Source organism: Amblyomma mixtum, chromosome 4 (assembly GCF_055824585.1).
Source record: "Amblyomma mixtum isolate Tamu chromosome 4, ASM5582458v1, whole genome shotgun sequence".
Taxonomy (NCBI): Eukaryota; Metazoa; Arthropoda; class Arachnida; order Ixodida; family Ixodidae; genus Amblyomma; species Amblyomma mixtum.
Window position 1 is genome coordinate 68,780,377 of NC_143015.1, and position 25,662 is coordinate 68,806,038.

Here is a 25,662-nt window from a genome sequence, read left to right on the forward strand (position 1 = left end):
GCTGGGTTCATCGATGCAATGGGTGGTCTTAACTCCATTGATTCAGGATCAGAGAAGACCTCTCAGGTAGCTCTCGCCACTTATATGGTCAGAACATCACGCCGCGCATAACATTGCGCACTTTGAGGTTTAGCCCTTCGCAGACTAGTGCTCTACAACCCCCGTCAAAAGTTTAGAGGTAGTACGGCAGCCGGTACATTATACCAGCAGGCTCAATGAATGTTGCCATAGGTGACAGCGCTATAGCGCTATAGGTGACAGTATGGGTTCAGGTAATCAACATTTCTAGGGATAACTGTGAGCTCACACGTTGCAGTCAAGCAAGAGATGCAGAAAAAGTGACCAAGCAGTCTGGAAAGCTATGTCACACTTTCTCAAGGAGTATACACGAAGTCTTGCTCGGAACAAAACATTGCACCGTCAGGCTATTTGTCATAAGTTTCGTAGTTCACTCGGCTCACCTTAGTTAAAAAAAACCTTATCTGAGCGGACATGCTGCAAGGTAAGGGAGCTCACTCTCCCATCATGGCTGCAACTCCATGATGTGTTTATTACTTTTCGGCTCTCTAGCGGTATAATTCTACATATGGCGTCCTGCATAATGATGCAGAGCAAAATGCAATGTATACGACTGTGGTTTACAAAATTTCTATAACTGTTCCTTGCTCCCAACTCAGTCTGCAATTGAAATAGCGTTAGCACTTGTGCAGACGGCTTAAATCAATACCGCATATCAGACGAAAAGGTCTGAAACTCCTTCCGATCTAACCGTATCCATTTGCTGTATTATTGCACAATTCATCGTAATTCACGCGAACAATTATTCGAACGGCACTTGCGCTGAGCCTGCTATCCATGGCCAGCTATGCCGACTTCAAGTGGATCATCGAACCACAGATGTATTCAACGTAAATGTCCACCCTTATGTAAGTACCCATCACTGGCGTCGTTTAGGCATTTCAATACGGAGAGAACAGATTAATCGTTTTCTGCTCTCCATGCAGAAGTTGTTATTGATTTTCAGGTCATCAGGTTTGCAGTCATCGTCATGCAGAACGCCGCCTACTATGACACTGCTGCCTATCCCCAGACGTACGGACGGTACAACTACGACACTGGCGCTTATGCATCGCAGTACGGCCAGTACGGCTACGACCCTGCTGCGTACGCTCAGCCGTACGGCCAGTACGGCTACGACCCTGCAGCGTACAATCAAGGCGTCTATGCACAGATGCCATATGGTCAGGTGCAGCCCGGACAAACGAGCTCGGTCCTCACAGCAGCCACGTCGGCAGGTAGGAAACTGCATTGACTGAGGCGCTCTCTTGCAAGTATTAGCGTGAAGTGTGGTACGTTCAAAATTCGAGTCCCCTGTGCTGTACAACTTCGACTACTCGAGTGGATCAGAGATTGCATTGTTGGTAATAATATTGTTACTCCTGTGTATATATTTCACAGAAATCAAATTGCAAATGAATGAATGAATGAATGAATGAATGAATGAATGAATGAATGAATGAATGAATGAATGAATGAATGTTTATTTCGACAAAAATACAAAAAAGTCTGTCGAGGAGGCTGTCAAAAAGGCAACGAATGCCTGACTAAGTGTCAGTCCCCTTTCTGAAAACACAAAACACTCGAGCAACACGGGGTAAGGAAACTGCATAAAGTATATACATACACTTAAAATGGAAGGTAAGTAACATGCAATAAATAATAGAAACAGTGAAAGCATGTTACACTTTCAAGGAAAACAATCATATCTGAATAGATAACAGGTACAAGTTCACTTTTTTTTTTAAGTTTCCTAGAGATGACGATTCGTTTACAATTCTGAGGATGGATGATTTAGGAAATCTGGAATTATAAAAAATAGTTTTTGCATACCGTAGTTTGTCCTTATCTTGCCTGTGTTGTACGTAGTGTATCTTGTATTATATGTGTGCTCTTTTGGAAGGTATGTTTTCAAAATGCGCTTTCATTATGGCTGATCTCTCGAAATATTACAATAGCTGTTTTTTTTGTTAATAAGATTTTGTATTCTTAATATACTATTCTTCTTGAAAAGAGGCGCAGAATGACTTCTATAGGGCGCATTTTCAACGACACGTATCATACGTTTCTGAAAGGTTAGCAAGCTGTCGATGTTAGTTTTCGTCGTGGTACCCCAGACAGATAAACAGTATTGGAGGCGTGAATGCACTAGGCTATAGTACAACTGTTTTTTTAATCGAGAAGGAAAGAAATGCTTTAGTTTATTAATAATGCCGATGGATCGTGCAATGTTGGTTTTCACGCTGTCGACGTGGGCGGTCCAGTTTAAGTTTTCTTCAAACGTAACACCAAGGAACCTATGGCAAGTGGAGCGCTGGACGACTTCATCACGGAATTTTATTACTATGTTGTCATCAATGCACTTGTTACGAGGGCGAAAGGCAACGTATTTTGCCTTTTTAATGTTTAGTTCTAACTTATTTACTCTAAGCCATTCTGAAAGATTACCGAGCCAAATATTTGTTTCTTGTTGGAGAGCATACAAGTTTTCGCCCGAAAAAAAAATCATTAGTGTCATCAGCGTATATGATTATGTCAGGTGTTAGAGGCACGTTTGTAATGTCATTAATGTATAAGAGAAAAAGAAGCGGCCCCAGAATGGACCCCTGCGGAACACCGAATTTAATTTCACGAAGTGATGATTTGTGGTGACGAATGTAGGTATACTGCAGTCGGTTCGTTAAGTAGTTTTTAACTAAGTTAAGAGCGGTACCTCTGATCCCATACTCATTTAACTTTTGAAACAAGATATCATGCTTAATAGAATCAAACGCTTTTTTAAAGTCTAGAAATATTCCTATTGTATACAAGTTGTCTTCAAAATTACTTATTATTTTTTCTTTAATGTTTAGCAGCGCCGTTTCGGTATATTGGTGTTTCCGGAAACCGTACTGTTGGTCTGTTAAAATGCTGTTTCGGGTGCAAAAATTTAAAATCCTGTCATTAATAGCTTTCTCTATGACTTTTGAAAAAACTGGTAGAACTGAAATCGGCCTGTAGTTGTTCATGTCGTTTCTGTCTCTCCCTTTGAAAATTACCGATACTCGTGCAACTTTTAACTCATTGGGAAATGAACCAGTACGCATTATTAAATTACATATATGTACCATAGGCTTACTAATAAGCACCACCACAGCTTTTATTGGTTCTGCCTTTATGCAATCTACACCACATGCTGTGGAATTTTTTAACTTGGAGAATAAGCTACTTATTTCAGCTTCAACTGTTGGTGCAAGAAAGAGGGGTTTTCTCATACTGCATGGAATATATGACTGATAAGTCGGGCTGTCAGAAACGAAAGCATTTGACGCACCACAATTTAAGAAGTGCTGATTAAACTTATCTGCCAGCGCAGTCCCTGTGAATACAACACCTTTGTCAATGAGCTCAGAAACTGAGCTGTGTTCACTGTGCGGGAGCAGATTATTCAATGATTTCCAGACTTTTTTTGGATCATTAAGAATATGAGTAAACTTATTCTCATAATAGCACTCACAGCTTGATGTCGCGGCTTAGCTTATTCCTGATCTTTTTGAATTCCGATAGGTATTCTGGTTGCCTTGTCTTTATGAAAGTGGTAAAAGGCTTATCTCGTTCTTTAATTCGTTTTAAAAGCGCGGTATCAACCCAAGGATTCCTACATTTCTTGTTTCTTTTTACTTGTCTAAGAGAAAATACCTTGTAATAAAGTTCCTTGATTTTACTAACAAAAAGGCTGTACGCCTTAACAGGATCCGTCAATGTGCATATCTCGGACCATACGATTTTGCTTACTAATGCATGAAAATCAGCAATCAAACCACCATCTTACTCTCTAAATAGGCTGGTTTTATGCGGACGACCAGATTTTTTTCGTAAGAAAAGAGCAATAATTGGCGGCACAGGGTAGGGTGGCCTTCGTTCTTCACTGCGTTTTTTAGTGCACTTGCACGAAAACCCCTAATCCCAGATTTCGCCGATGTTTGTTCGCCCCAGGCATCTGCTAGGTGGCCCACTTTCCAAGGGGGACCCAACGGGTTGTAGGCAATCTTCCAGGAGTGTTTATGGCCAACTATGCGAAACAGTTCAATACAAAGCACTCTATGGGCGCGAGTTGGCTTCGAACCTGAGGTGGCGCGAACAGGTCAGTTTCGGTGGCCATTGCGTTAGGACACTACCTCAGCGTCGCAGTCGAACATCCCGCTGTTTAACAGCACGGTGCAGGCAGGGGCTTATTATTTTTATTTCCTTTTGGTTTCCCCAACCAATCGAATGTTTAACAGCACATCTTGCGGGGCTAGTTGGTGGAGCATTCTCTAACAAAAGTTTAAAAGAAAACTTGGCAGTGGCTTAGCTCGGCTATGCCAGAATATACGTTGCGAAAGCGAGCGCAACGACGAGGCAAGCGGTGTGACGTCATACAAAATGGTGGCGGCGGCTCCGCGGCGAGGCGCGCGGTGACGTCATGCCAGATGGCGCGGCGAGCAAACGGCGTCCACCAGCTGCGGCGGTTGCTAGGCAACGGCTCAATGTCGGTCTCTGTGCCTCCTTGGAGCACTGCCACAGCGAAATCGCAAGTTCGTGGCCAATGTAGCTTTCGCTACAAAACAGCGCTAAATTTCACACAAACCACTGAGAACGACGGACAGTTGAAGTAAGCGCCCGTCCTGTTCGCCTTTCTGTGTGATTGCTGTTAAATTTAGCGCTGTTTTTACCTTTTGTTAGACAATGATCATGCTGTTTAAGTGCTAGCCTCTCGCTCTGTACTTTGCATATCGTCTTTCTCTTCACACATCCCTTCCGCGCGCAATGCAACTAAAGCATACCGCTATCGCAGTGCCCTCTTGAATCGAGCCTCGAACCGAAAGCGAAATCGAAGTAAAAACAGAAGTTCGAGTGCACCTCATTGTTATTTTGCCTAGCGAGGCTAAATTTTTCGTCATTTTTTAGCCCTGCACGAAGGTCTTGCAAAACAAATCCTTTTGCAGAAAGTGTCATTTCTCACGGTGAACAGTTTCTAGACATCAGCACTACCGGAATGACAAAGGCGAGGAAAATGCCGTCGTCAGTATTATAAGGACTCGACCGTGCTCACGGTAAACTGAAGCATTCCGCTATTCGGAAAGTTTCCCTCTGGAAACACACTTTTTTTTTTCTTGAGGACCAAAAAAAAGCGAACATAGCTGCACAGGTAATGCCAATTTCAGGCTTGCATTGTGCTCGCTACTTTCCTGCAGCGACGCCTTCTGAAACAAATGATGCAGGAGAGAAGTTTCGTTCATAAGCTCAAGTGCGCATGTCACTTGACATTGCTCGTATTTGTTTTCAAGTTTCCTAGTTTTCTATAGGCTATCTGGCCTTATGACGTTTGCTTCCTGCTCGAGGTATTTGAGTAAATACCGGGGGACAGTCAAGCACCACAGGCAGAGAAAGTCTGGACGAGAGCTTCTAGTTCGCACATGGTCCGCAATCACCGTACAAATTTGGAGTTACTGGTGCACCATAAAGATTTTTCCATGGGCGTTAGAGGCAGCCGGTGCGAGCGCTGGAAGCATTCTATAAGTCAAGATTCTGCAGTGCGTAGGAAGAGTAGGTCAACAGTGTCGACGTAAACGCGCATCATCTCTCCGCATTCTTTAGACTTTTCTCGGTTACAAATGCAAATAACCTCACTGCCGTTACACGGTGTTTGCTACTGGCAACCGAGAGGTGGCTCTAGTTTGCGACATTTAGGAGAGTCACTGGAAGCTTTAACAGAATAGCGAATTTTTCCTCTCCGCCCCTGCGGATTTTCATGGCATATGTCAGCCGCTGCCCAGTGTTCAGTCAACTTTGTGATGCGATTTCTATGTGCCCTCGCAAGATCGTTATTTTACGCGATAACTCAAAAACCCGGCACAGTCGGCTCAGCTCAAATCAACGATATATTTAACTATCCCAAAAATAAGGGCACGAAAGTTCTTTAACCTTGTTTAACAGCACCTTGTGCACTTATGCAGGCCCTAGAGAACAGCCCAGAGCCGTTGAAAGGGTGCCACTCTAAACAATTCACATGCTATGCCTCGTCCCCTCTATTCTGTGAATACTTGGCTCTGGTAGAGATTTATGTTCCAAGCCCGCCAGCACCAATAAGACGAATGCGGTACTCAGAAACTTTTTGCACTCATTGTACCGTTCAGGAAAGCTGGGCATGAAGGGCATGAAAACCACATAACGAAGAAGTGAAGTTCCGTGTCTCTGCAATAGCAAGAGAAATATCTGCGTTTCGTCATTGTCCCATATCTCTATTTTTTCATCATATATTTAGCAGCTTTTTATTTATCGGTTTGGTTGGTTGGTTTATTGGGGTTAACGTTCCAAAGCAACTCAGGCTATGAGGGACGCCGTAGTGAAGGGCTCCGGAAATTTCGACCACCTGGGGTTCTTCAACGTGCACTAACACCGCGCAGTACACGGGACCAACGCTTCGACAAACCCAAATTTCCCTTGGACAAAGGGCTTCCGCAATGCATATGTTTCTTCCATTTCTTTAGAAAGTAGTAGGTATGGACCTTGCTCGTTAACATGACTATGGTTTTATTAAAGTTTTGATGAGTTAGTGGGCCGCATGGTTAGACGACTAAGTGCTGTATTGTCCCTCTTTTCAACCTCTTTCCAGATCCGAAGGGCGAACGGTAAGTAATATCAAGCGAAGCACTCGCAAACGTTTTGGTAATAAATCGTGCTTCTATTAACAGCTTCTGGCAGCAACTTCGAGCATAGGATTTTTTATGCGAATGCCCGGCGACGTATTTGTATATTGTTCGCCGATGGCGCAGAAATCCCTGCGAGGGCGAGAAAAATTGGCTGACGTCTTCAAGTGGCCGTATGACGCACACTGTAAATTGAGAACCACCACTTCGGAATCTATACATGTCATTGGTCTATATATACCCGCACCTGACCCACCTTCATGTGGCGCCAGTTTTTCCGACAACATTCGTGTCAACACTGTGACGGAATGTTTTGTCTAACAGCATTTCGCGAATGTTGCACTGTAGGCTTTGAAAGTGAGCCCGGTAAGTGTGTTTGTGTTGCGTACGACTGCGGCCGTGCACCACCCCCCGTGGTGTGGGCCGGCAACGTCCACGTAATACACGTGTTTTTGGTTACCATAGTATCGCGCCAACGCTTCCGCGCGCGCCTGGCGACGACCGCCTGTCTTCTCTGGACATGTTGCGGAGAAGGGATCCGACCAGGAGGGCGCGTCTCCAGTGTTCTGGAACTCTCTCCCTTCCTCAACGTGGTAGTCGTGTTTGATGGGTAGCCGGCCCAAGAGCCGGTGACCGGACGTGGTCTGTGCAAGACGCGTGTATTGGTTGACTTAGTGGGCTTCTCGAAGCTCCCGGAATGTGCTCACCACACCCAAAGCTAGAAGTCTCTGGTTGGACATGGCGACCGGGACGTCGACAGCCCACTTCATGGCTTTCTGGTGGATGACCTCCAGTTTGTCACTATCTTGTTTGCGCTGGTGAAAGTAGGGGGTTTAGTAGAGGATTCTACTCGTTCCAGAAGCATGGGCAAGCCGCAGTGCATCCTTGCCTCGTAATCCACCCCGCTTGTTGGAGCAGGCGCCATGTGTTGCGACCAGACATCTGGGCCACATGGTCTGCTGCACCCGATCCCCTTCGAAGGCAAAGAAGGGGAGTCTTATACCCGTGCCACACGCGTACAAGAAATGGCAGTAAATGCTTAAGGCCTTAAGTTTGTTAATACCATTATTTTCGCAGTTGGTGCTACACGTTTACATTTAATGCCATTATCGAAAGTGACGATGACGATAACGCCTGCAAGGTAGTCAAAAGTTTCATCTGAATATAAACATTGCTAATCTGCACAATATATCGAGATTGTTGTTCAAATGTAATGTAAAAACGATTTTGAGGGGGAACGAGAAAGCACACACACTGGCCCGAGGGTTAGCTACCTTCCGGGATCCCAGGGGCGTCTCATACGCAACCCCATCCCCCTCGCGAGATGAAGAGCCCCTACGGTTCGATGAGATTCTTAATACATACCAAGAAATTCTAAATCATTACAAATTAGGCAGAGCGAAATTTCCAAAACCGAATAGACAACTCACTAAAAGCGAAGAGGTCATGCGGCGCAAGCTACAAACTGGAGTTTTCCCGAACCCGCAGCTCTATAGTAAGTGGCACCCGGAGATTTTCAGCCCCATGTGCAAGCGTTGCGAGGGCATAGCGGACATGGTCCATATGATATGGACATGTCCTAGCTTTGGAGAGCCTTACAGAACTGCTGAGTCCTGGGAGACACTGCTTCTGAAAGAGGACGAAAAAGAACAACGCACTGTCATCCGTCTCGCCCTGGCCGCTGCCGAGATCCAGGAGATTCCGGTCGACGGTTAAGGGGGAGGACATGGCTGGGACCGAGCTGCGACTCGGATCCGGGTCAACCTTTTGACGGGTGTCAATAAATGTTATTTCTCTCTCTCTCTCCAGAAAATAGGGCCGTTCTGCTTTATAAGTTGAAACAGAATCCATAAACTGGCATGTCAGCACATAAGTCGAGAGTACCTGTTAATAAGGCTGGTTAAAATGGCCCTCTTCGCATCGAAAATGCGGTATAGATGCCTCATCTGACTGAAAGTTAAGAACTAGCCATTTCCTACTGGTTAGGAAGTTGTTACTAGCAAAGCTGCATGCCTTTCTGCGTGTGGAATGGGAACGAGAGTACGCATTGCACGGGTGATTGAGTTGTAGTGAATTCAGTAGGTCGCGAATTGCACTAAGGCTAATGCCAATAAATTTATGCGTGTGGCACCGCACGAATGCCATTAAAACTTAAGGCAGTATGCACTTAATGGCATTAAATTTGTCCGTGTGGCACGGGTATTAGGGTCTTAGGCGATGTTGTAACGGGGAGTAATGAACAGGCTGGCGAGAGGAGAGAAGAAATCCCCGGTTGAAGGTCACGGGTGGGTCAGTCAATCTATAGTCGCTACTGAGGTGAGGCTTACCGTCCCTTCTCGAGCAAGTTCCCGCTGAATTTTTGGCACCCGCGCGAGGAATAAACCTGGGATGAACACGGGCTGAGCACACCGACCAAGTGTCCCGGCAAACAAACGTGTCCGGCACCAAAGTAGCCTGCATGGCTCCTATCGACATAGGTGTTTCGGGGACAGCAACGAAGGAGGCCGTCCGACGCGCCGAGTGAGAAAGTCTCTACGCGCCCCAACATTTGAAGAGCAGCAAATAAACTGCTTTTATTAACCATTTCACGTTGCCTGCCTCTCTCCAAATTTCGTCACAATCCTCATGTCTGAGATGAATTCAAGACTCTTGAAGATGGCAGGAGTTCGAGCCGAAATAAATAATTGGGCCAAATAAATGAAATGAGTTTATGAAATTCGATCATTCGTGAAAACCACACCTTGTGATTCTTATCGCTGTATTAATGTCTACTATTCTATATATATATATATATATATATATATATATATATATATATATATATATATATATATATATATATATATACAGGGCGTCCCAGCTAACTTGGACCAAGGTTTATAAAAAAACTAAGCGTTCTTCAGAACTGAAATCGCGTGGATATTGTTGAGGTTTATCTAAAGTTACAGTACCATTTTTTCGCTCCTCCTATTTGAATAATTAGTCGAGATAAATAAATTAACTTTTTAAATATAGCTTGAAACGTTCAGGCGTCAATAGGAAAGTTGTGGAGCTCCGCAAATATCATCCTACCCAGGCGCATCCAACGAGGGTGACTTAGCGTTGCCGTTTTTATTCGGGAAAAACGAAAGCCCGCGGAGTTTAAAAAATAGCACGTGACAGCGCGCTCAGTGCGCCCGGATGCGCCGCGATTACAGCGCTCTCATCCGGGCTTTGTAAGAAACATCACCCGCTTCAGGCCTTTCGTGCTGCCCAAGACAGGGCTTCGCGATGTGCTTGGTTCCAAGATAAGCGCTAGTGGGTTCGGGCGTGAGTTGAAAGAAAGCGGGGCTCCAGTTTCTTCGGCAATAACTGCACACTCACGTTAGCAGAATGCATGCGGAGGAACGATGACAATCTCATGAGTTTGAATTTTGGAGCAAGATCACAACAAGCAAAGACGCATATAACAAGCCTGATAACGTCGCGTGAATTGCGCTGAAAAACAGGAGCCGCGCTTTCTTTCCATTGCCGCCCGTACCCACTGGCGCTTCTCTTGGAACCAAGCACATCGCGAAGCCCTGTCTTGGGCATCACGAAAGGCCCGAAGCGGGTGATGTTTCTTACGAAGCACGGATGAGAGCGCTGTAATCGCGGCGCATCCGGGCGCACGGAGCGCGCTGTCACGTGGTATTTTTTAAACTCCACGGGCTTTCGTTTTTCCCGAATAAAAATGGCCACGCTAGGTCTATCTCGTTGGAAGTGCCTGGGTTGGACGATATTTGTGGAGCTCCACAACTTTCCTGTTGACGCCTGGACGTTTCAAGCTATATTTAAAAAGTTAATTTATTTATCTCGACTAATTATTCAAACAGGAGGTGCGAAAAAATGGTACTGTAACTTTAGATAAACCTCAACAACATCCACACAATTTAAGTTCTGAAGAACGCTTAGTTTATTTTATAAACCTTGGTCCAAGTTAGCTGGGACACCCTGTATATATATATATATATATATATATATATAGGTTCCGAGAGCATGAGGTATGTGACTGATTAAAGGAGTATATAGAGAAGTATACGCTTCGTTAAAGGAAACATATCTGACCCGACATTTCGATCGGAAGACCCACCTTTTTCAGGGGTGGTTTGTCTCTTGTGATGTTTCCCCTTTTCCCGTTTTATAACCGTTGGCCAGAGAACAGGTGAGCCAGAAACACAAAAAATTAGATAGCAGAAAAAATACAAGTAAAAAACAAGCGAAAAACAAAGAGATAAGCATGTATGCAGAAAAGGGTGAGTGTGACCCACACGAAAAAATGGAGAATGCGCAGAACACGTAAGCAGTAGGAAAATACATTGTACAGATGCGGCCTATGCTTTGTTAAGCACCGCAGGCTTGCTTATTCACAGGCGTGTCTCGCTCTGAAATGGCCGACAGGGTGCGTGGCCGTGCAGCAACTTTCGTGAAAAAATGCGGGAATTGGTGCCTCCTCCTGGCCGCGAGGGCAGGGAAAAATATCTTGACCCCACAACAAAGGGAGCAGGAAAAGAAAGAAAAAAAGAGAAAGAACAGAAGGGAGAGAACCTCAAAAAAAGCTTTCGAGCAGTGCTTTTTCTTCCCACTCCGCAATATATATATATATATATATATTGCAATGAAGAAGGTGATCCCGCACCGCCACCAACGACGACGAAGCGCTAGCGCCGCCCGTAGCAGGCTCGTGCTGGAGAACTGCCGCTTGTGTGCCGGTCCCTCGCCTCGCTCGTTCCTAGACTTCTTGCGCCAGGGTCTTCGTCGCCGGCGCTTGAAGGTGCCAATAAACCGCTCTACAATATATATATATATATATGTATGTATATATATATATATATATATATATATATATATATATATATATATATATATATATATATATATATATATAGCGAAGTGTACGCTTCGTTAAAGGAAACATATTTATTAAACTCGACGTTTCGATCGGAAGACCGATCTTCTTCAGGAGTGATTTTACATTGTGAATGCATCCCCTTTTATAGGGGCGGGCACAGAACCGGTAAGTGGGAAACACAAAGCACATAGCAGAAAAATACGCATAAAATTATTAGAGGCAGTGCGACCCACACACACATACACCAAAAAAAAAATAGAGAGTGCGAGGAACAGGTACTCAGTCAGAAAATACAACGTCCAGATGCGGCCTCTGCTTTGTCAAGCACCACAGGCTTGCTTATTGACAGTCGTGTCCAGCTGGGAGGTGCTTGACAGGTGCGTGGCCGTGCAACAACTTTCGTAGAAAAATGCGAAAACTTGTTCCTTCTCCTGGCCGCGAGAGCAAAAAAATAAAATATGACCCTCCAACAGAGGGAGCAGACAACAGAAAAAAAAAGAAGAAGAAGAAGAAAAAAAAGAAAATGAACAGAGCAAGGAAAAACCTCGAAAAAAAAGTGAAATAGGTAAAAGAAAACCTTTAAAGTAGTGCTTTTTCTTCGCACCCAGCTATAGTGCACCCACCCCTGGTTGAGGGGAAGTATTGGAAGGAATGTAAAAAAAGAAAAAAATATAAGAAAAAAAATGTGAGCTTACATAGTAAAATTAAAAAGGAAAAAATAAAAAAAAATAAAAAAAGAAATTGTGCGGCATTCGCGTGACCACAAGGTGAGCACACCCGGGGGGGGAAACGGCACAGGTGTGGCACAGGTGTGGCATGCAGAAAGGGGTATGACCTCAGACGACTTAGTCAGTGTTGCTTTAATTTCGTAGGCCCCTGACCTCGGATGAGAGGTGAGGGTGCCGTAAGTTTCATTAATGCCATTTTGCACTGTGTTAAATTTAAAAATAAAATATGATTCTTTTGGTGTATGTGGGTTTTTTGGTTTTTTTGGTGGGTTTTTTGGTGTATGTGTGTGTGGGTCGCACTGCCTCTAATAATTTTATGCGTATTTTTCTGCTATGTGCTTTGTGTTTCCCACTTACCTGTTCTGTGCCCGCCTCTATAAAAGGGGATGCATTCACAATGTAAAATCACTCCTGAAGAAGATCGGTCTTCCGATCGAAACGTCGAGTTTAATAAATATGTTTCCTTTAACGAAGCGTGTACTTCGCTATATATTCTTATAAGCAGTCTAGTACTTCACGCTTTCGTAACCTATATATATATATATATATATATATATATATATATATATATATATATATATATATATATATATATATATATATATATATACTGAAACATCCCTTTCAAAACTTCATCGCCTTTCGGACTTACCACCGCCTATGTCTTTTCTCACTTTTATGGCCCTTTACACCATGTGACATTGACTGGTTGTGATTACAACTGTCACTGCTTCCCTATATATAGTGCACATTTCGTTCAATAAAAGTCAGTTGTCAGTCAGCGCTTGTGTTTCGCCTAATTTGCTGCGCCAAACACACTTGTCCCTGTCACCACAGCGCTGTAGTCTTAAGTTTGCACAACCGAATTCGCAGCCCGTACGTGTGAAAATGAATGAAATGACCTTCGTATGATTAAAGGCAATCCTTTGACCTGCCGTTCCTCTTCTTTAGGGCAAAACGCTTGGAATAACAGGTCTTTGCATGACCTCTGGCAGGTCAAACACCTTACCCACTAGGGCATCTCTCATAGCCTGAGTCGCTTTGGGACGTTAAACACCCATAAACCAACTTAAACCAAACCTTTTGTAACTTTTTCTTAAGCAGTATTTTTCTCAATCTCGCAGTCAACACAGCACGCAAAAAAGTACAAGGAACTGCAATAGGCAACGTTGACTCAACTTCCTTGAAAGAATTTAAACTTTATTCACTTAGTTGGCAGCGCAATCATCAAAACTATTAACGAGGAACACGGCATATATACAAGCTGAACAAACATTCTGCAAATTTTCTTCAGCTTCGGCCCCAAACCAAGAGAGAGAATTTGCCGTAGACATGAATGCCAACATCTAAAATAGCGTCCCAGGTGAAGTTGGTTATTTTTTCATTTCGCTCATATATCTTTAATTCCTGTTTTTGCAGGGAAAGGAGCGGAAAGCCTATCTTGCTGATGATGAGCGCGATGATTGTGTTAGTAGGCGCATCTGTCGCCATCACGGTTTTCGTGCTCAGGGGAGGTAAGCACCAATCAGTTTCTTCAATAAGCGCGAACAGTGAACTTCAGTGCCGTTTATTCTCTAAAATATTCCGCACATACACTTTCAAAACGGCCTGATTTAAAGCAGCTCGCATGAAACGAGCTGACGAGATTGTTGCGCCGTAAAAGCAGTGCTGCGCAACGAGAAACAGCCATGGCAAACGGGTTTGCTATATTACTGCGCTTTCTCACAGACAGAGCAATTGGCTTTGAAGTTGAATTTTATGGTTCAGTTATAAAACAACATTTTCGTTGTAAGTTGATAAAAAAAGAACGGTTAATGAAATTTATCAGTGCCAAAACTACAAAAATATCATGTAATTTTGGAATCACGCGGTAGCAATACGGCGCTGAATTTCCGGCCTTTCCGCAGAAAGGAAAATAAAGGTAGATTCGGAAGTGAGAATTTTGTCAGGATGGATCATACTCGTCGTAGCAGTTTCCTCTGTCCAATGCTAGTGTAGTTCATGTATTGTTCTGAAACATTAGTTGATTTAAAAAATCGCAGTTTTTCCCAGCGCGGTTACGTGTTTCGTCGCCAAGAATTGCGACCGCAGAGGCTGAAAAATCTCATGCACTGCCACGCAGCTCCCCTGACTATTCCCACTATTACGGAGGCTGATAGCATTGAAGACCGGAGCACTACGAAGGTCGTGTTCCGCGGACCTGTCGAAGTGCGAATACCGGCCCCTCCCGCTAATCCCGTTTCGACGGCGCCGACGGATGTGTCTACCGTTCCACCACCGATGAGTGAGTGTGACGATCACTTTTCGCAAAGCTCTTCGCGTATAACTTTCAATGTGCCTTAACCTGCCACGATGGGTTGGTCGTTAAGGGGTTCGGCTGCTGAGCACGAGGTAGTGGGTTCGAATCTAGTGCCTATGTGGTGTGTTATGTGAGTGCACGTCAAAGAACTGCAGGTACCCGAAAATAATCAAGGGTCCTCCTCAAGGATGTCTTGAATTCACCCGGCTTCCTCTCTCTCTCTTTTCCTCACCTACTCCTACGCTACTTCTGAGGTTTAGACTGCGAATGCGACAGTTACGGAAGGTTTCTTTTCTTTACAAGCACCTATTGAATTACGCCGGACCACGGAATTACTATCACTTACCAGCCGAGTTTGGAATAAGGATCTCCACTCGTAGGAGCATATATCCTTGTCGGAGTCTGTTACCTTAGCATGAGCGACTGTTAGCAAGAGCGCTAGCGGCTAGCGGCATGTGAAGCCTTGGTGTACGAAGCTACCAACCTTCCAAAAGCGTCATCCCTCACGTACCGTCCAGAAGGCCTTCACCCAAAAAACTTCACCCTCCAGAAGTTGCCCCACCAGAAGCCCTGGCAACAGCGCAACGAACCAGTGACGGCGAAATAACATTCAATCTCACCCACCGCAACCACTCAGAAGTTCCATTCATTTTCACCCTGGAGAAGTCTCACCTGTCACCCACTCACGTAACTCCACTCCCCACCCGTCTCCACACTCAAGAGCCCATGCAGCAGCGAAACAAAAAGTGGCGGTGAAATGAAATTTAAAGATGCAGTGGTAAGGCAAGCAATGTAAAATAATATGTACGCCCATGCTGCATAACAAAGGTTTCCCGCATCATATTTTTGGTTTTTATGGGGTTTAACGTCCCAAAGCGACTAAGGCTATGAGAGACGCCGTAGAGGAGGGCTCTGGGAATTTCGACCACCTGGGGTTCTTTAACGTGTACTGATATCGCACAGTACACGGGCCTCTAGAATTTCTCCTCCAAATAAATTCAGCCGCCGCGGCCGGCATCGAACCCCCGTCTTTCGGGTCAGCAGCCGAGCATTATAACCACTGAGCCACCGCGGCGGCTCGCATCACATTTTACGATCACCTATCAATTCCAATTTGTGAAGAGGCTGCTCAAAGGATATGAACCTATTTATAAACATTACGTCCTGATGCGACTGCAGAAAGTATTTTAAATGTTTGGCATTATGCGACCAGCCCATTCGATGTTCCTGATAGATGTCCGTTATCCAATAAATCTTGTAAAAGTTTCCGGTAAAAACAAAAAACTTCGTTCATTACGGAAGTCGGAGCACTGAGCATTTCTTCGGGAGCCGGACAACTTGATTTTTGGCGTCAGGGGAACGTGGAAGCATGTATTTTCTTTTCTGGGCATTTTGTATTGCCGTGTCTTGCTACACAAGCCCCGCGGCAGTATAACGCACGTTTATAATAAAAAGTTTTTCGTACCAACAATTTCCTGTGTATATGTTATTGCTTACAGCCTCTGAGATTTGACCACTTCGGACGCAAAAATGAACTATCAAAATGGCAGTTAAATTCGGCGTAACCATGGAAATGTTTGCAGTGTTTTGAGACAAGGGTACACAGTCACGATAGTGTCCCTGTCAGCGAGTACCGCAACCTGCTTGTTTATCTCCCTTAATTAGACATTGACTGGCACTCAACCTTTCAACGCGGCTTACCGTACATCATGACTGAAACTCCCTAATCAGCAGTAACAACAAAATTCATTGCTCCGTCAAAGCTGACTGCTCCTTTTCGTACTGCAGATACATATACAATTGTAAAGCAAGTACTCGAAGAATTGGAAAGCTTCCCACACTATATGGCAAGCGAAGGGGTTAGTTTTTGCCAAATAAAAGTGATTGCTCCAAAACACGAACTAAATATACTCGATATTAGGAGCGCTTGAAACGGTTGCCTGGTTGAGAATCGATATGCCACGGTCTGTCAATGCTCGAACATGTACCTGAGTGTTTGGTACAAGGATGTACTAAACCTAGCCAGTAACAATACGGGCGACGCGGTCACTCAAGATAGCAGCCTTCCCGAGCTGGGATCTGTGGAGTCATCTGCCAGTGGCTACCTGGAAGCTCAGTATCAACCCAACAAAGGCGCAATTAGACATTTTTTTGTATACATGTGCTTAAACCCTGTTACTGAATTCCCCGTGTACCCCTTTCGATTGCAGGGATACCGTGTCCCGGTGTAGTTCATGCTCTTGTGGGATAAGGCAATTCTGAAGAAATTCACCACTTGTTTCAAACTTTTCCTTGGCTCATTCGATGACAAGTTATCAAACTTAACAGCGTTCACTCTTTGACAACAGGCAAGACGCGGTGACAGTGAGTGAGCTGCACCTTCAGGTAGTCACGTGGAAGAGGTAGGCTGTAGCTCTTAATGTCAACGATCTCCAAACGGTTGTATCACATTCTTTCAGCGCAATGCAACGTGGCTTGGATGCCAGCTGGAAAAGATTACACACACTTTGTGTGTGAAAGATCCACGCCCCGTTTGCAGCATGAATCTCCAGGACAACGCATGGTAGCATTTCTGTTAGGTATATGATCTAGCAACAAAGACCTTTACCAGTAATTAGCCGATTGTTTGTTTGCATGCAATGGCTAGCATGCGATATATCTCAGGCCAGAAGGTAAGAAGGGACAGACGGACTTCCGAATGAAGTAATAAGACGTTTATTCACTGAAAAGACAGAATTTTCAATGTGTAATTGGAAAAAATAGGAAATTCGATCATGAAAGAAGTACGCTTTTTTTTGTGGGGTTTAACGTCCCAAAATGACTCAGGCTACGAAGGACGTCGTAGTGGAGAACTCCGGATAATTTTGACCATATCTGCTTCTTCGATGTGCACTGACATCGCACAGTACACTGGCCTCTAGTACTATGGTTTCCCAGAAATGCGACCGTCTCGGCCGGAATCCAACCTGCGTCTTTCGGTTCAGCAGCTAAGCACCATAACCACTGAGCAACCGCGGCGGCAATGAAAGAATAACAAAATCTTAAGGTGGAAGGTGATAGCACCACTCGGTAATAGCTCGAAAGTCCAAGATAGGACTGGATGTGTGTCTGCTTTATTACCCCCAAAATTTCTTTGTCTGTTGCGTAAGAGCTTTTCACTTGGCGCTGATATCTTCTCATAACATAACCATTTTATTTCAGAGTCGGGTTTATATTCTGTTGCATCACACGGCGAAATTTCACCTTTTAGACAAACCACTAGAACAAAGAAGAGTTTCTCTGCGGGTTGTGTCAAAATAAGAAACTCATAAATTGAGCCGTTCTAGTCAGTGACCTTTCCGCGTACAAGCTCTGTCCGTAGTACATAATCCATGTAACATGTAATGCAGAGCGCCGCCAATTTCACTGAGAGCTCCGCGTTGAGCTTTCAGCGTATAAACTTGGGCAGGACTCTCCAAGACACGACAGTAAGCTGGACAGTGGTATGTAAGAGCTGATGCGTTGGCTCACGCCACGATCACTTGCAAACCATAGGAGATTGCGGGTTGTGTGAAGCATCTTACATATTTTCATAATATTGGACCGCCTGAAGGAACGCGGCGTTCACGATAATGCTAGACGAGGAAAAGAGCATCAATTACTCGACATTATTAAAATCCTTTTGAGGAACATTCTTTTTACCAAATTCATGGTCCAGCGATTTCAGTATCCAACACGTATCGAGGAGCTGCGTAGCTCTATCCACCGATTGGTTTTCAAAAATACTTGTTTTCCCTTGTACCAGTGCGCGGCTTTTCTAGGCCGGATTGCTAGAGAAGATTGCTCTATGAACCCACCGTGAGCAGTGCCAAATCATTTGACATCGACGCTCTTTGTTCAAGCTGCGGGTACGCCTCTCAAAACCAAATTCTCGCCATTCTCACCTCTACTGCGTTTTCTTGCGCTCTGAGTACGGTGCAAGCGCTGTGCCTAAAGGAGTTCGGGCATACTTTTGCAGACGTCGGGCCGGAGATGCTGATTTGCACCTATGGCAGTAGAACAACGTCAGACGCGGTTATGGCGAGTGACGGCCTGTGCGATATCGCCTTCTACGACTCCATCTACGCCGACAACAGGAACAACATCTTTGGTGGCGGGCCATTTGAGCTGGACCTGCTGACTTTCATCCGTGCGGCCGCAAACTACAGCAAGACCACCCTGGGAGTAGCATTTGCGTTTCAGTGAGTGACCTTGTTCGATATATAGCTGGTTACATTTTTTGAAAGTTTGCGACTCTTCGTAACATTTGCTGCGAGACCTTCAATACCCTACTATCTGAGCAGTGCTTTTTCAGCAGTTCTATTACATTTCTTGCATCTCAGCCACCAAAGACGGGCAGTTTTTCTGTTCTTTCTCCTCCAAAGCGATGTTTTTCAAAGAGTTTCGGGCTCCACAGGAAGGGGCTTAAATGTCCAGGCAAGTGCTTTATTGATAGCCCTAGAGACATCTTTAATGGCGGTGTTCTTAAAACAAGCTAAGAAAAACACACCACCTATGACGGCAGCATTCCCTTTTGGTATTCCTTGTGTTCACTGAAAAAAAGGACGAAAAAAATTTGATAGTGCGGTTTGCCGCTCTCTCCCCTCTCCTTTTTCATTTCTTTTCTCCGGTCTGCCTGCTATCCCTTTATTCCCGCTGGCCCAGCTCAGGTGCTTCCCGTAGTGATGGCAGATGCCAGGCTTAGCAAAAATCTTTTCCTTCCTTTTATTAGTATCTTAAATTACACCACTACTACTTGTCGCATGTATCGACAACTTGCAGTGGCAATGTAAATACTTGGTACACTCTAGGCGCAGAGCTAATGTGCCGAGGAAGTTAAGCTGTGCTGGCCTTTTTAGAGCGCAGCTCTTTGGCGTCCGTTCCTGGGTTTCGCGTCGTCGTCGGCGTCGGCGTCGGCGTCGGCCTCGTAACCAGCTCCGCCCCCAATGTCATGCTTTTCAATTGGTGGAAATGCTCGTGACGTCACAGTGCGCGAATTTCAAATGGGGCCAATTGTACTTTGGCTAGTAACCATGCAACCAATCAAAGGGATCGTATAGTGATGCTGCAACTAAGTTGGACTGAGTTTAGTTAATTGCTTAATTAATCAATTAGCCTAATTAATATAGAGGAGATTGAAGAGGTCAGAAGAAAAGAAAAGAAAGACGCGCGCCGCAGCGACAACAGCGTCCGCGGAAGGAGACGCTGCTGAAAAAAAAAACAGATAAGTACGAAGCCGCGTTCCCTCCACCACCACGCACTTCCCCACTCAGTAAGACGTTGCTCGTTTCATATACGTTGTGTCGAACATCCTAGACAGTTCCAACAATTGACAGGTTAATGACAGAACACGATGGATAGAAATGCAATAATGTAAATATGAAATAGCCTAATTAACCTTTCTAGTTAGACCGCATAAATCTATAAAACCGAGAACGAAATTGGTCGAGTTGGGGAATCGAACCAGGGCCTCCGGAGTGCGATACGAGCACGCTAGCCACTCCGTAATGCCAGCTGAATGGTTTGGAATGAACAAAGGCGCGTCTAGCTAATACGGCGTCTTCGTTCACTCCCATCTTCCCCCTTCCCCTTACGGCGAGGTGCAGGTGTCCACCCAGATATGCGAGAGAGATACATTTCCTTTCCTCAAAAAATAAATTTACTGTCCAGCAAGGCGTACAGCCGAATTGGCGATGGCGTTCTGTGGACTCCATGGCAGCGTTGCAAGACGCTGTCGCGTTCCACTCTTACAGGCGAAGCTTAACATGTTAACCACACATCAGTAACACATGCAGACAGCCAATGGACGCGTCATTCGCTGGCAGCACTTGATTCATCATTCACAACCACATTCTTAACGTACGCTCCCTTGCCGCACATGCCAAGGACGTACACCACGATCACATTCTGCGCCATTCCTCTGTACTTTGCTTTGCTGAAACCTGGATGGATCCCGAAGAGCCTCTCGAAATCATAGATTTCCTATACTGCTGTGGTGCTCGCAGAGACCACAACACAGCGGCGGGAGTCGCTATCTACTTGCGCACAGGTCTCTCTGCAATACCAGTCGAAATGTTTGGCACGTCACATGAACTTGGCGAACTGTGCGCCGCAAAGTTGCCCAACGGCTTGCTGGTAGTAGCTGCCTACTTCGCCCCTACCGCACTCACGAAAGACGTCGTGCACTTCCTGCAACTCGCATTAACCGTCCATCGATCCACACCGATGTTAGTAGTGGGGGACTTTAATGTTGACATAAAGACAAACAGCAATTTCCTAACACTTATGCGGGAGAACATCCCGTTCCTCTCGCTCGTAACGCGTCCCACGGCTGTGACAACCTCGCGAGGCACTTGTATAGATCTCGTCTTTGAGAATCACGCATTGGTGTACCAAGTCGAACATATATCAGTCTATTTCTCCGACCACAAAGCTTCCTTCATGACTGTCAAGAACTGTTAGTGGAATCTTTGTTAAAGGAATACGTGTGAAAAATAAAAAAAACTCTGTGATAGCGCATACATGTGTTGCTCGATTTCTTTGCCTCAATCTATCGAAAAGGTGAAACAGCTTTTTGCTGCGCTCAAATTTCGCATTAGGAAGTAACGTAATCGTCGGTAATTTTTTTTTTATTTTCCGCACTTGTAGTCACGGCTTCGCCATGTCGTGTTTGTGCAGGCACACGGACCGGCTGGGAAACGACCTGAGGCGGACCAAACCAAATGTGCTCGATGTCTTCTGGCAGAGTGGTATCTTCCACACCGGAATTCTCGACACGCCCGAAGACGCGACGAGAAATCAAATGATGACAGCTGTGTTACGCCTCAAAGTACGGCTGTTTCTCCTATAGTTGTAGAAGTTAGGTTCAGGAAAGAAAACTCTTCCAGTATAAGAGGTTTAAGAACGCGATAGCGTTAAGGTTCCCGTTATGCAGAAAAAGCGGCGCTGTCATCGTCGCCGGCGTAGTGAGCAAAAGTTCCCGGAGAAGGAACATAGGTGGGTCGTTAGGTCAAGAGCCTTAGGGGTGGGATCACAACCCGCCCACTGGATTGTATACAAACTGACCACCTGTGGCAGGCGGCAGTGAAATTATTGATTAGCAGCGAAATGTTGCTCGAGAAGAGCAATCTGGGTCGCACAAGTGCCATAGGTGGCTGCGCCTTCCACCGGACTTCCAGGGATCCATGAACGTAATGTCGACAATGATTTATGGTTTTGGGGGGTTTAACGTTCCAAAGCGACTTAAGCTATGAGAGATGCTGTAGTGAAGAGGTTCGGAAATTTCGACCACCTGGGGTTCTTTAACCTGCACTGCTACGCACAGTACACAGGCCTCTAGAATTTTGTCTCCAAAAAAATTCGGCCGCCGCGGCCGGGATCGAACCTGCGTCTTTCGGGTCAGCAGCCGAGCGCCATAACCACTGAGGCACCGCGGCGGCAATGGTCAGTTCCACATATATGTCATTAACCGTTAACGCCATCCCGTCTTACCCTTAATGCGGAGCTCAACGGGCCCCTCCAAATTTATAGCAAGTAATAAAACAGTGATTTATAGTAGAAACCAAGAATAAGATGTTCTTGTGCGCCGAAATCTCGCAAGGGCTTATAGGACAGCATTCTACTGCGAAGGCAACATCTGTAGAGCTACCTAATAACAGGGTACTTATGCTATGTATAATATTTCAACACTGAAGATAAACTTAGACATCACATAGAAAAAAGGATACACTGACTAAAAAATGTTTAAATAGGGTTAACCGTTGCCCGGTATTTAAGTAAATATAAAGAGCGATACCTCAAGAAACCCTGTAATCTGGCAGGGCACAAAAGTTGTGAATACCTTCATGAAAAAAACAACAGTAAATAGTAATAATAACTATAGCAGATCACGTCGGCTCTAAGCCAGAGGTCTCGAATCAACCCCATCCTCGCCTACCGCATCTAGTGATCTTTCTAATTTACCGCCCAGCCCACCTCACTTGAACATTACTAGCTTCCCAAGGAACGCACTTTGTGTTCATAACTGTGCATCTGTCACCTCTGCTCCGTATTGCATGCGCCGTCCTTGTATCGGTGTTACCATCATTCCCTGGCATTTTATAAAATAATACTACCTTCCTGTCTACAAAATATTCGCGGGATGGGTCTGTGCCATAGTATACCTAAGAGACAGCGATCAGGCTTTCTTAACAAATTGGACACTCCTACTCACAAGGACTATGTGGTTCAGAGCGCAGGTCAAAACTGGCGATGGAGGTACGGCTCTTGAAGACTTATCTTTGTCTATTCTTTACTGGGACAGAATGCAGAATGTCTGGAGGCGTATTGCTGAGACCATAAATTCTGGGCGCCGCAGAACGGTGGAATGAAGGTCTGTAACCAATGGAATAGCACGAGTCCTCAATACCTGCACTGACGGAAAAGTTGTCGCTGGTAGCTTGTCGGGATAGAGTGTTCTGGGGCTACTTTCGGCCTACGAAGGTCTAATAGAGGGCTTACTTCGGCAAATGTGACGCAACTTTGCTGGGGTTAGTGTTTATCTCTTACTAAAACAAGCTGAGAGATTGTACTCGCTGCAAGGTGAAATGAAATCAGCTGGAAATTGACAAGCAGGAGCTCTTTTCTTTCCTCCTTTCCTTGACAGGCTCTAGATGGCCTTTCCCAGACCCAGACGGCTATGCGCCACCGAGCGTTCACAGCTCTCGCCTCGCCATCTCCAGGCAGACAGTGGATTTACTTCCTCGACGAAGAGTTCAAGTGAGCGTAGTGCGTCATATTGTGATCCAGTAATAGTGAGCGCTGCTTTAAGGCGAACTACCGACCTGACGCAGATGGCCCGAGGTAACCGAGCAAACAGTTGTGGTCAGTTCCTTACTTAACGCACTGTGTAACCTATCACATCAGTATTGCAGTACCTGAGTCATTCATTTGGTCGTTCCTTGGCCTCTCAGCTACTCTCCCCTGAATGGTGGCGGCAAAGCGGCTTGTACAGCTATCCTCGGCAAACGGTCCTGAAAAATAGAGCGCGTTAAACCGGTCTTTAACCGCTGCGGATGCTATCATGTGCTTCGCTATCGTGTTTGCCGAAGACAGACACCATGAAGAGGTCAATAACTCCTTGTAAGCATAGTTCAGAAATCGGTTCCTCCTTCCTTCCAACCATATAAGTAGTTTCCAAATTCCTGTTACGTTTCATTGGAAGAAAATTTATGATTTAATTCGGTGGCGAGTGCAATCCTTAAAAGTTTGAAGTTTTTAAAAGAAAGCACCAAGAAACTTTCAACTGAGTATTGCAGGGCTGAGTACTGCCACGGCCGCTTGATGCAAAGCGCTTTGCATCAAGCGGTCGTGGAACTCCAGAGGACCGGATCAAGCGTGCCTTCTGTGCTGTACCTTTTTACTCCAACTAGCCCAACTAAACGGTTTTGCAGGGACAGAGCTTACCTACTGAAAAGCTGCTGAGAATTACTATTATTTCAGTACTTCCTTAAGAATCCCACAGGGATGGATTGAAGCATGAGGTTCTGAACCTGTGTAAGATACTGGTAGGAAATTCTGTAAAAAAACATGGTTCATCAGAGAGGGCGAGGCCATGAAACCTGAAACTCTAAAAGATAAATGTGAATCTTGCAAAACATTTAAAATTATTTAATCTGCGAAGTTAAAAAGAAATGTTTGTTATTCGTATATGGAGTTTAACGACCCGAATCAACAGGTGGATGTTGATGAACGCCGTAGTGAAGGACTTGCGGGTCAGTTTATACCGCTCACATCGCGCAGCACATTGTTTTTTTTTTTCAATTAGAGTTCATCAAATTACGGCCTTCGTGCCCGGGATTCGACCCCCCGACATTTAGACCAGCAGCCAGATGCCAAAGCCACCAAGCCACCGCGACGAGTGCAAAGAGCAACAGGATTTAGATTTCTTAAAGGCTCATGAAGATTGAAAGATTAGCAGGGAACAATATGCTCAGCTGTTAGAAGGAAACAAGGGATCGGTTTAAAACGTTTTGCGCATTCAGAATAAACTCTTACGTTTTCATCAGCTGCTTCGATATATGTTTAAGCAAAACATTTATATTTATATTCAGGTATTAAGAAACAAAAATACATGTTGCCATTCAGCTAGAGCTAATGAAATGTTTGCAAAGATTCAAAAATGGTAACACTAGCGGAATATTAGGCAGCGGGAGACATGGCGAAACATAGCGTGTATTTTCTACAAAATAGTTCTGACCCGACAAACACAGCCTTATGATCTCACTGGTACTAGAGGTATGAATGAGTGCCGGCGTTGTACACTGCTCACAAGCAGGGTGACAGCATTTTCTCAAAACTTGTTTCACCGCTTTATTCTTTTTGCCCTTCCTTCGATAACTATGCCAATCGCCAAGACAACCTGTGGAACACTAAACAACTGGCCTATTTTTGTAGCCATGCTGGGCAATAGATGTCAATAATGTTGTTAATATTTTTCAGTCCTCTCGCTATTCTTCTCTTCTTTGCAAAACCTGCCGTTTCGTGATTCATGTTACGAGGAAATTCGCAATGTATTAAGCACCGGTCTAAGGCATTCATTTATGAAAGGCATTTAATTTAGGGCGATTACCAGCAATTATGCTGACATCGCGAAGTATTACGGTGGAAAAAAGGCAATCAAGTAGAAAATACCAACATGGGTATACACACCAATTATTGTTTCTTTGGGAGAAATACCGATCACAACGGATGTCAACACAACGACAAGAAAACTCTTTTTGTCTTTCATTCCCCCTTTGTGAAAAAGTATTGAGACCTCTAGACTGCAAATATTAAGGCGGAAGAGTTAGGAAGGAATGCATTAAAAAGGTACAAATTAATATTGTATTTCAAGGTGCGATTGGCCGCGAATTGCGTTGATTCCGAACAAGTAAATACAAAGATGGGTGTAGAACTAAATAAGACTAAAACCTTAAGCTGAAGTTTTTATGAACAGAGAGTCCATTACAGTCATCACTGTAGTGGGTATAACCACAATAT

General features: G+C 44.8%; 1 protein-coding gene across 1 annotated transcript in view; it reads left to right on the forward strand.

The window, feature by feature from the left end:
• Window positions 1-492: 492 nt before the first annotated feature.
• LOC149346782 (uncharacterized) overlaps window positions 493-25,662 on the forward strand; it is a 39,261-nt gene continuing 14,091 nt past the window's right edge. The window contains exons 1-5 of the mRNA XM_089541424.1: window positions 493-502; window positions 1,005-1,295; window positions 18,623-18,845; window positions 21,322-21,472; window positions 23,288-23,400. Coding sequence (XP_089397550.1) covers window positions 493-502; window positions 1,005-1,295; window positions 18,623-18,845; window positions 21,322-21,472; window positions 23,288-23,400 — 788 coding nt within the window. The remainder of the gene's footprint in view (window positions 503-1,004; window positions 1,296-18,622; window positions 18,846-21,321; window positions 21,473-23,287; window positions 23,401-25,662) is intronic.